The sequence below is a fragment of the Cricetulus griseus genome (genome assembly GCF_003668045.3).
Source record: "Cricetulus griseus strain 17A/GY chromosome 1 unlocalized genomic scaffold, alternate assembly CriGri-PICRH-1.0 chr1_0, whole genome shotgun sequence".
Taxonomy (NCBI): Eukaryota; Metazoa; Chordata; class Mammalia; order Rodentia; family Cricetidae; genus Cricetulus; species Cricetulus griseus.
Genome location: NW_023276806.1, coordinates 275,605,219 through 275,617,141, shown reverse-complemented (window position 1 = coordinate 275,617,141; position 11,923 = coordinate 275,605,219). Strand labels below are relative to the sequence as shown.

Below are 11,923 nucleotides of genomic sequence, written 5' to 3'. Positions count from 1 at the left end.
GCATTAATCATTGGGTATGTTCTGAGTGACCACATAAGCCCTGAAGGAGGCCGGTCATAGAAATGAAGAATCCCATGCAGTTCTTGCCTTGGCATAACAGAGCAGAGGACTTACAGTGCGGCTAGAACCATGTGTGTACATGCATCCAGAGGCCCTGCAGAAGGGGACAAGGTCCTGAACCCCTACTGTGGCAAACCCTCAGGTTTGTAGGGATTTCAGCAGGCCATCAGCCGAGGTCCACATCACAGAAGCCCTCTGAGAACATGGAGCACAGAGGAAGAGACTGGGCTGGCTACAAAGATGGAGTGCTAGACTCTTGTTCAGGGGGAAGTGCTGTAAAATAAATGGAAAGCTTTCTTCTCTCCCATTGCTTGCCATGCTGCTTTTCATTTTGCTACTTCTTAACATCAAGGAAAAATAAAGACAGGGTAAGTTATACAATTCATCTCTATGTCACACAAAACCTGCTTGAAGAGCAATTACAGGAGCAGTTAGCTCACACGCAAAACCCAGGAATTAGACAACTTGTGTTTTACTGCTGGCTTCTAGAGGTGCTGTGAGTGGACCAAAGAGACCAGACTCCAGCCAGGCTCAGGCAGGTTAAAAGGAAAAAGAGAAGCAGGCCATTTCCTGCCCAGGACCACCCACGAAGCCAGATGCCTGTATGAGCATGTTCAGGCCTGATGGCAGCTGTTTTGCTCTTAGCAGATGCTAGACTGCCACACTGACCAGGTGTCCCCTTAACCGAGAGCCCCCAACTTTGAACAAACAGAAAACTCCAGCTCCTCATCTTTAACCCTGGGCATCAACAAAAGACCTGGTTGGTACCTGGGGCAGGGATGGCCCAGAGTGTGAGTCTGCCACAATTCAGTCCCCAACTGGAACTGGTCACCCACACCAGGTACACTACAGTATTGTAGCCCAAGGTCCCTGGGAAGGTTGGGATGAGGGACAGCCACCAGTTTGCAGCCTGAGACAACACAGGATAGACACACCTGATTCTGATGTTCCCTACGGAAGGTGGAGGGCTGTGTAAGTCTAAGCAGGCCTGAAGGATGGGGAAGGGAAGCTGCAGACAGCCCAGAGATGGAGGCAGGGCTCCATGTAAACTCAGACATCACAACTCAGAGCTGCTTATAAAACAGAGTTGGGGAGAATGATGAAGACTCTCAAGACTGTACATGGGAGCCAGCCATAGTGGGACATGCCTGGGAGGCTGGGGCAGGAGGATCTTGACTTTGAGGTCAGCTGAGGCTGTATGATGAGACCGAGTCTCAAAACAAACAGAAAATATGGCATATGGACATTCCACTCCAAAGGAATGGGACCCTATGGGACTGCATGGGTCACATGTCCACAAAGTTGGTGCTGGGTGGAAGAGCTGAGGGACATGATGTAAGATCTTGGGGTCAGACAGAGTCGGGACACTTGTACCATAGAGAAGCAGGCTAGTGTAAGGTGACATGTGGCTGGTCTTGCTCCCCAAGTGGCCTGTCCTCACTCCAGAAGCACAGATCCTGTCCCCTCCATCTCTCTTGGTGCTTTCCCTGTGTGAACTGACGTAGTTCTCTACATCCCCATGAGGTACCTACCAGCACCTGTCTCCGGTAAGGAAATGGGATCTAAATGGGCAAAATGACATAGTCAGCTGGAGGTGGCCAGGTTGGGGTTCACACTCCAGCATCAGCAGATTCCCCGTCATAGCCCTGTGCTATACTCTTTATCTTCTTCATCTTGGTTCTTTTTTTTTTTCCCACTTCCTATGCAAGGGCCCCTATGGGAGCCTCTTCTTTCCTTCCTTTCTGTAGTGTACCATATTTTATTTAACTGTATTTCTGACAATTACATTATAGCCACACAGTTAATATCTGCCTTATACTAATATTGTTCTTTTGTTGAGTAGAATAAGAGGCAGAGGCGTATATGAAATGGACATAGCTGAATAGGTCATCACAAAATAGGAGTCTCTCCTTCTGTGACAATCTCTCTCCCCCTGACCTCCAAAAAGAAACAGTCTAGGCAGGAAGCCATTGAAGAGAACTCTTTAAAAAATTGTGATAGGGATGCTGAAATGTACCTCTTCACAGCTGATGACTTCTGGCAGGGATGTAGGTGGAAAAACTCAGTTTTCTTTAAGGGGCAGGCCTCTTGACCGTGCTCCAGTGAATACCTCGGCAACATAAATTGGACTTGGTATTTCTTCTTTTTTTTTTTCTTCTCTTGTTTTGGGGTGGTCACAAGGGTTGACCTGGGAGGACTGGGAAGTGAATGTGATAGGGTGTATTATGTGAAATTTCTAAATCAATGAAAATATTATATTAAAACAAATAGAAGCCTCCCGGGTTAGCCAAGTTGTAGAGCATTCAGTGTCTTGCAGAGTTCCCTCCAATTCACTGTGTCCCTGCCTCCCTTGAATGAAGCTGCTTTCTATTGTCTGTGTTCCTTATTTTCTTTCTTTTCTTTAATGTTACTGCTGTCGTCTCTGGGTCTTGACAGAGAGTCCTTTTCTCTATGAGTTGAACTAAAAGGCTGGGAAAATCTCGCATGGGATGTAGCAGTAGGGAAATGTTCAAACACAGCAGACACAGAGCCAGCCTGCCTGCTTGCCTTCCTTCCTTCCTTCCTTCCTTCCTTCCTTCCTTCCTTCCTTCCTTCCTTTCTTCCTTCCTTCCTTCCCTACCTCCCTCCCTCCCTCCCTCCCTCCCTCCTCTCTTCTTCCTTTTCTTTCTTTATTCCTTTTTCCTCCTTTCTTGTTACTGTTGTTGAGACAGGGTCTCTGTAGTTCTGGCTGTCCTTGAACTCACTCTGTAGACCAGGTGGACCTTGAACTCAACAGAGATCAACTCACCTCTGCCTCTCGAATGCTAGGATTAGAAGCATGTGCCACCACATCTGGCCCAGGAGCCTTTTTCTTGAAGTTTTTCAGCTTCAGCTTCCACCCTGGTCCATCTCTCAGTGCTGTCTGGGCCTCCTTGTGACAGCCCTTTCCACAGGCCAGTGGTCAGCTTCACAGTGACCACTCAGGGGAGGAACCTACCCATGTGTGGTTGGTAGTGGCTAGGTGAGGAACCAAGGACACAAGACAGAACTGGGCTACCCCAGAAGTCCTGGAGCAAAGAGGGCCTTGAAGAAAGGTTGTGACCCTTTTGGTGCATATCCTAATACATCCCACAAGGCCTGTCTGAGGGAGCTATCACACCTGGATCTTTGGGCCCCTGCTCCTGTTAGGAGAGCCTTCTACAGGGCCAAAGTGGGGGTACCTATGCTGGAATAATGGCAGAAGGCCCTGGGGTGGTGGGAGCAGACAGACCTGGAGCCATCCCCTTGGGGCCTTCCTGTGAGGCAGGGTCATTCTCAGTGTCCTGGCTGAGCACTGGCAGCAATCCTGGTGGCCTCTGGGCAGGCCCCCTTCCCTCACAACTTGTCCTTCTTCCCTCCTGTGGCAGAGCTCCACCTGGAAGGCAACTACCTCCATCGCCTCCCCAATGAAGTCAGCAGCCTGCAGCACCTCAAGGCCATCGACCTGTCCCGGAACCAGTTTCGAGACTTCCCAGAGCAGCTAACCACCTTGCCTGAACTGGAGACCATCAACCTGGAGGAGAATGAGATAGTGGGTAAGTGTGGCTACTGCTTTCTGGGGCTCTGCAGAGAGAGTAGAGCACCGGGATTTATATTTTGTGGGCACAAGGGAGGCTTAACTTTGCTGTGCCACACAGTGAGCCTGGAAAGATAACCACTGCACAGCCCTGCCACCTGCCAGGTGCTAGGCCAGACACCAACCTCCATCAGCGGCTTGGGCTTTTCCCATAGCACAGTCCTGAACTTCCCAGGATAGTGTGGGTCTCAAGCCCCATCTCTTTAGATCTTCATTTGCCACCCTTGGCTGTCTCCAGTCCCCTTCAGCCCCTCTATACTGAGCTCTACTTGAGTCTTCACAGTAAGTAGCTGGGGCCACACACTGACTGTCATGCTCAGAATAGTCTCTCAGGGCCCCCACCGTGAGGAAGCGGCAGGCAGGCCAGTGCCTGCTATAAACAGCAGCCCCCAGAGGCTGGGTTCTGCTAAGGTTTAGAGTGTGCCGTCCCTCCCTCCTTTCAGTTCAGTGCTTCTCTGTCACACCAGGACCTCACAGAACTGAGTGTCCTCTCCAGCTAGGAGCCTGATGTCCCCAGAGACAGCAGATGCTCACTGGTCTCTTTGTGTCCTCATCTTCTTGGCTCTTAGCTCCACTGGCCCCGTCTCACCCTCTCCCTGTGCCTCTATCATTACAGCTGTTCTAATGTCAGCCAAGTTACCTCCAATCCCCTTCAATTTGGCTCTGATTTTTCCTATGTGTTTTTATGGTCCTTTATGCCACTTGTTAAAGGCAGTGGCCTTTGGAGTGGTTTGGGCTGCAGCAGGGGCATGCCTTGTGCCCAATACTTGCCTTGTGTGGTAGTGAGTGCCTGAATATCCAGAATGCTGTGGGCAAGACTTCTGACCTGGCCATGTTGGGAGGAGGTGAAGCCAGATGACCTTTTCAGTTCTAGGTCTGCTTTGTTATTGTTGTCTTTTAATTTTAAATTACCTTTACTTGTTTATCGTATGTATGTGTTCACATGTGTGTGTTTGTGTGTGCACATGCACATGCTGGCTACAGAGTATATATGGAGGACAGAGGACAGCTTGCAGTAATTAGTTCTCTAGTTCTCTCCTCCCGTGTACATATTAGGGATTGAACTCAGGTTATCAGGCTTGGCAGCAAGTGCCTTCACTGGCTGAGACATCTCACTGGCTTTGACTAATGAGGAAAATGAGCTCCTAAGAATTACAAGAGCCCATTAGATTGCATGGAGAGACTGCACAAGAAAAACACACAATTATGAACCTCAGCCCTGCGTCTCCCCCGCTGGTCTCAGAGAAGCCTTTGGCCGTGGGCACTTCCAAAGCCTGGGGTCCCTGAACAGTCTGGCCTGAGTTGACTGACTAGTCACTTGGTCCTCTGTACCATCTCTAAGCAGAAAGAGTACCCCCAGGGTACCCTCTCACTGCAAGGTCTCCCTTCTGTGCCACCTCCATCACCCAAGCTGTCCTGAGCTCTGTCTCGTATTCCCAGCTCTGTCTCCTCCCCTGCCTTTCACTGGCTCTTCCCTTCCTCTGCTGCTTCCTGCAGCAGATCCAAGTCAGCTAGCCATCAGGCAAGGGCTCCCATGGTCAGTGCCAAGTCCAGAGCTGAGCAGGTGGGCCAGGACAAAGTTTGGGTAACTCTCTGGGTGAAAGTGATATGTGGTCAGTGGCCACCTAGATCACCGGCTACCCCGGACGGTGGTCAGAGATGAGAAAAAAGGGTCTCTCTTCCAAGCTTGGGAACAGACTAAACATCTGCGCTGGCCACAGCCCATGATGTGACTCTGACCATGTCAGGCAAGATGGGGGATCCAGACACTTCCATTTTTCCTGTCTCTCAGCATTGACAATGTCCCTCAGCAGAGCAGTGCCATAGCAAGGACAGGCCTCTTTGTCTCACTGTGACATACACACATCTCTGCCTTTCTATGGAATGACAGTAATAACTTGTCACATGTGCTTACAGCTTAGCAAGTCCATGACACATGGAGAAACTGAGGCTCCAAGAGGTCCTCCTAGCCTTTGTAGCCAAGTGCCTATTGGGCACTTGGCCAGGTAAAAGGGGACCTCAGTGCCTAGGCTCTTTCCTAGTCAGTTTAAGCCCTAGGCAGAGGCCAGTGCAGGGGGGACACAGAGATGCCAGGGTGGAGAGGGAGCTGTCTCTATCCAGCAAAGACCCCTGGTTGACCCCAAACAGCAGTTGGTCTAGAGGTGCTCTGTAACCTCAGGTCGCCATCAGACTGCAGGAGAGTTGATTGTTCTCATCTAGAGAGAAGGAACGGACTGAGGCAGCCATCATTCCCTGTTGAGTTGCCCCAATTCTACCTCTCCTTGGTCCATTATGGTTACCCAGTGGCTGTTCCACTTCCAAATCAGCGGGAAGGCCACACTACATCCTTTATAGCCCTTCTGGAGTAAGACAAGCCCCGGGGTAGGAGGGGGACTATTGCCAGTGAACCCAAGGACCATGTGTCCTATAGTGGGAAAGAGCTTTGTGCTGCTTGCCAGCTCCAGCTCATCTCCCACAGGACCGTAATTGTAGTCAGAGCTTGGGATGTCTTTAAAGTGACTTATTTCCCCTTAGAACTTTAAAATGGTGCTGGAAAAAATAAAGCCAAATTTTTATGAGAAATGTCTTTTGTTAAAAAAAAATTGCCAAGGGATTTTTATTGCATTTATTTACTTATTTATTTTATGGGGGTTAGGGCATGAGGCCCAGCGCATATGAAAGGTCAGGGAACAACTTGCAAAAGCTGGTTCTCCCTTGCCTAGCATGGTGGTATACCTCTTTATTCCTAGTGCTTGGGAGGCAGAGGCAGGCAGATCTCTTGAGTTCAAGACCAGCCTGGTTTAACATAGTGAGTCCAGGACAGTATGGAAAGAGAGAGAGAGCCTGTCTCAGAAAAGAAATAAAGTTGATTCTCTCTTCAACCCTGTGGGTCGGGTTGTTAGGTTTGGTGGCAAACACAGCACCTTCACGCACTGAGCCATCTCGTCTACCCCAGAAATAGCTTTGAGATGGCTGAGTTACTGTTAAGCTTTTACTGAATAAACGAGCGAGCTCTGAACCAGCTCTAAGTTTCTGGAGGGACACCCCCACCCCTGAAGGACCTCGCCTCACCAGGCCTATCTGGGCCCTGGAAGACTGACACTTGTAGCTTCCATGGTCAGCTCTTCCAACTAGTGCTGTCATCTGATGCTACTCCGTATTTTGGGCTACCCTGGGGTGAGAAGAAGAATGGGGGGGGGGGGTTGAAAAGATATCCTGGACCCTCTGTAGGGCATGCCAGTTGGGAGGAACAGGGACACTTCCATTTGCTTTCTGAGGCCCAGAGTGGGTGTCACCTATCCTTGGTGTTTTCCAGCAGCTGAATGTCCTCAGTGTCATGGCTACGAGGCATGTGACTGCACTGGCTGTGCAGACAGTCTCTGGTCTGTGACCCTCCTTCTCTGTGCTCTCCCTCTGTTGTAGCCACCTGCCCCACTACTCCATGGTCCCTGCATGTAGCATCTGCAACGTGATGGCTGGAAAACACAACTACAAGGCAGAGTAGGGATTTGGAAGCTTCAAAGTGCCTCCAAAGTCCTGAGACCAAGTCAGGCTGACTATTTCAGTTGCAGGCTGTGATCCACTGGGGAGTTTGGAATGGTAAATTAGTGGGTTTGAGACCAGCAATTTTTTAATAGAGTAGAAAATATCAGGGTACGTCACATGAAGCACAAAGTAAGTTGTTACTTTGTGACTTTTAATTTCAGTTTTACTGTGTGTACATTCAGGTGTTTATTTGGGGTCGTGGTGGAAAATGGTGTTTGTTAGCATGGTCATAATAAAAACCACCAAGGCTGTCAAGATGTAATGTGCCTGCCACCCAAGCTGGTGAGAAGACCACCTGAGTTTATTACTGGGGACCCACATATAAGTAGAAGGAGAGAACCTGTTTTCCAAACCAGAAAGTGGTAGTCGCCTCTCAGAATCCATAGTGGACAGGTACCAGGACACTTGAGGTTACCAGCCCTGCAGAGATATCAAGTCCCTTGCCCAGAGTGGAAAGCTTTCCACATGGCCTCCAATGCATTCAGAGTCGGCGTTCATTGTAATACCTAAGTGAGTTTAAACGCTGAGTGAATGGCTGTTACACCACATTGTTTAGGGAATAATGACAAGAAAATTCTGCATGTATACAATACAAACATGGTCTTTTTCCTGGCTAATTTTGGCCTGTGGCTGATTGACTTGTTGACTGAAAAATAGACAGGTAGGGAGGACTCTCTGTGGAGGCTTGTTAAGTATTTATAAACAAAACTACTGAGGGAAATAAAGTCTGCGGAGAGGCAGGGGCTTCTTGTCCTGGCAGCGGGGCTTGCAGATATTAGGGTGGACAGATACCAGCTACATTGCTGGAAAGGACATAGCCTCCAGGGGAGGGCGGATATACTGGAACCCAGAGTGGAGAGGACTCCGTAGAAGCAGGTGGCTATCCACGTACTTTTAGAGAAAGGACTCCCAGGATGCTCCAGAGAGGGCTTCTGAGGAGGTGAAATGTTCAGTCTGACTTTGAGTGGTGATGTGGGCCAGTGACAGGGTGTTAATCCCATGAGGATGAGTCAGCTTTCCCATATCAGGAACCTGGTGTGGATCTCTGATCTCGGATCAGAGGGAGGGAGCACAGCAGAATTACATCCTCACTTGGTGAGGTTTGCTCCTGCCTGGCAGCTCAGTGCTGGAACATGTGGGGGAGAGGAGGAAATCACATGTTTCAACAGCTTCATTTTGCTAAGCAGGAGGCTCCAAGTTAAGTAAGAATTTGGCTTTCCACGACCCTCAATTCTGTTGTTGTTTTTGCACCCACGCTGTTCCAGAGAGCAAAGGACCATAGGAAAATCCATTCTGGTTGAAGACTTGGTAAATAGCTAGGCACGATGGCATGTCTGTAATTCTAGCACTTGGGAGGTAAACATTAATCAGGAGTTCAAGGCCAGCCTCAGCTTCATGATGAATTCCAGGCCAGCTTGAACTTGAGGAGACCCTGTCTCCATTCCCTCACTCACACAAAAAAAGCAATTTAACAAACAAGAATTGGGATACAGCTTAGTGGCAGAGTGTCTGCCTGGCGAGTAAGGTCTGAATTCAAAATTCAGTCCCTTAGAACTGCAAGTACCTTCACCTGTGGCGCCACCCCCTCCCCCGTTTTTATGTCAAATTGATACAAGCTAGAGTCGCCTAAGAGGAAGGAAGGAACCTTAATTGAGAAATTGTCTTCATAAGATAGGGCTGTGGTCAAGCTTGTTAGGCGTTTCCTCAATTAGTGATTGATGTAGGAGGACCCAGCCCACTGTGGGTGTGTCTACTCCTGGGCAGGTGGTCCTGGATTCTGTAAGAAAGTAGGCTGAGCAAGCCATGGGGAACAAGCCAGTAAACAGAACCCCTCCATGGCCTCTGCATCAGCAGTGATGTGGAAATTTGAACCAAATCAACCCTTTCCTCCCAGATTGATTTAGGTTACGATGCTTCGTCACAGCAGTAGTAACCCTAAGACACCTCTGGGTCATCTCACCATTCCTCAGCCCTCACACCACCCTGTTTTTGAAACAAGGTTTCTCAGTACTCTGGAAGTAGGCTAGACTGGCTGTCTCTGCCTCCCCAGCACTGGCATTACAACAAGCATGTGGAGGAGTTGCATTAGAGAAAAGGCTCAGTGGTCAAGAACACTAGCCATTCTGCCAGAGGGCCCAGGTTTGATTCTCAGCACCCACATGACAGCTCACAACTGTTAAGCTCAATTGCAGGAAACCGATGCCCTCCTCTGGCCTCCACAGGCATTGCAAGCAGGTGTTGCACACACAAGCCTGTAGGCAAAATGCCCAGAGACATGAAATAAAAATAAATATTAAAGGCTGGGCAGTTAGTGGTACACACTTTTATTCCCGGTGCCTGGGAGGCAGAGGCCAGCAGATCTCTGTGAGTACGAGGCCAGCCTGGTTTACAAAGCTACACAGAGAAACCCTGTCTCAAAAAAAAAAGACAATAAAATATTTTTTAAAACAACAATAAAGACAGGTATGCCAGCTCTAGGGGCTGAACCCAGGTCCTCATGCTTGAAAGAAAAACGCTCAGTCCACTGGCCCTCAGCTCCCTGCCTGTCACTTAATGGTGGTTTCTAGAAAGGAAGCTGAATGGGGACCTGAAAGTCTGTGTTTAGGTCCCCGTTTTGCCATTTACTGTGTGGAGTCATTGGTAGAGACTCTGTTTTCTCGTATGAAGGTAAAAAGAGGAGTCCTTATCCTCACAGCCCCTGTTAAGAAAATTATGGACAATTGAGGCCAGCAAGATAGCTCAGCAGACAGAGGCTCTTGTTACCCAGGCCTGATGAATTTGATCCCTACAGCTCACACAGTGGAAGGAGAGAAACAACTCTCCCAGGTTGTCTCCCAACCCCCTCATGCATGCTCTGGTATGCACAAACGTATGGGTATATACAAGCACATAAAATAAATAAAAATGTATAAGAAAAATAAGGAGCTGGAGAGCTGGCTCGGCCATGAGGAGCACTTGTTGCTCCAGCACCAGGTTCCTGGCATGTATGAGCCCCTAGGATTCAATCCCTGGTATTGGGGGCGAAATTCACATATGAAGATGGAGAGCAAGAGGCCACAGGACAACTGGTTGATCCCAGACCCTTCTGCAAGGCCTTGTGTGGTTAGTGGATGACAGTTGCAGTGGGTAGGGCCCTGGGACTCCGAGACAGAACCCCACACCCTGCTATTGCTGTGGCATTGATTGCCAAACCTAACTGCCAGCATTCAAGGAAGTGTAGGTTTTCTTTTCAGGTTTGTTCAATGTGTGGGTGTCACCATTTCCTCTGGTGACTAGAACAGTAGATGAAATGAGTTCATTGTGTCTCGCTAACAGGAAGGAATCTGTCATTCAAACCACCACACATGGACTGTTAGAGTGGGGCCAAACCTCAGGGATTTGTCCAGGGTCACACAGCGACCTTGCTCTAGCTGAAGATTAGAGCCAGGACAGAATGGCAGTCAGCTGTGGGCAACCAACAGTCCATTGGCACCCATGTAATTGTATATTCAAAGGGTTTCTTTCAGTCCTGGCTGGTAAATGATAGCTCCCAGTTAATAAACCTCCTTCCCACCCCGATGTCCCAACTGTTACCCCTGTTACCAGTTTGAGAAGTACACATGGGCACTTCAAGTCAAAGGGGTCTGTGGGAACTCGGATATTTACAGACACATCATAGGCCACAGTAGTAGCTCTCAACCCCTCACCATCCATACAGAAGGGATTGAAAGCCAGGGAGACGGTTCAGTCAGTGAAGTGCTCCCTTTGCAAGCATGGGGACCTGAGTTCAATCCCCAGAACTCACAGGAAAAAGAAAGCTGGGCATGGGCAGGTAAGCTGGCTCCTGGGGTAAAGGCACTTGGTGGTAGGCTGATGATCTGAATGAGGTCACCAGATCATTACCATCAGCTCAGTGGAAGGAGAGAACCAACTGCTTTATGTTGTCTGCCCCCCCCCACACACACACACATCCAGTTAGTCATGTTGACATACGTGTAATCCCAGCATTGGGAAGCTGGAAATAGGCAGATCCCCTGGCACTAGCCAGCCTGGATGCAGTTGGTTTGTTCCTACTCTTTGGGGGCCAGCTCTCAAATACATGGAGATTTATTCTTACTTATGAATGTCCAGCCTTAGCTTGGCTTGTTTCTAGCTAGCTTTTCTAACTTAATTTATCCCCTTGCTTTTTAACTACATTTTGCCTCTGGGCATTTTTTTTACCTTTCTTTATTCTCCGTGGCTGGCTGTATGACTGGATGGCTGACCCCTGACATCCTCCCCCCTCTCCTATTTGTTCTTTCTGTCTGGCAGCCCTGCCCATCTCTCTCCTGCCTAGCTGTTGGCCACTCAACTCTTTATTAGACCAATCAGGTATTTCGGACCGGCAAAGTAACACAGCTTTACAGAGTTAAATAAATGCATTATAAAAGAATGCAACACAGTTTTGCATCTTTAAACAAATGTTCCACAGCATAAACAAATGTAACAAACCTTAAACTAATATTCCACAACACCTGGCATATTTAATGAGCTCCAGGCCAGTAAGAGATGCTGTTTTAAAAGCTAAGGTAGGCAGGGCGTTGGTGGCACACACCTTTAATCCCGGCACTCAGGAGGCAGAGGCAGGAGGATCTCTGTGAGTTCGAGGCCAGCCTAGTCTCCAGAGCGAGTGCCAGGATAGGCTCCAAAGCTACACAGAGAAACCCTGTCTCCAAAAAAAAAAAAAGTTAAGGTAGACAGCAC

At 48.9% G+C, this 11,923-nt stretch overlaps 1 protein-coding gene across 3 annotated transcripts in view; it reads left to right on the top strand.

Annotated features, from left to right (window-relative positions):
- Lrrc20 (leucine rich repeat containing 20) overlaps positions 1-11,923 on the top strand; it is a 93,386-nt gene that overhangs the window by 61,341 nt on the left and 20,122 nt on the right. For all 3 annotated transcript variants that reach the window (XM_027388285.1, XM_027388287.2, XM_035451048.1), the window contains exon 4: positions 3,447-3,614. In XM_027388285.1, the coding sequence (XP_027244086.1) occupies positions 3,447-3,614 (168 nt within the window). The remainder of the gene's footprint in view (positions 1-3,446; positions 3,615-11,923) is intronic.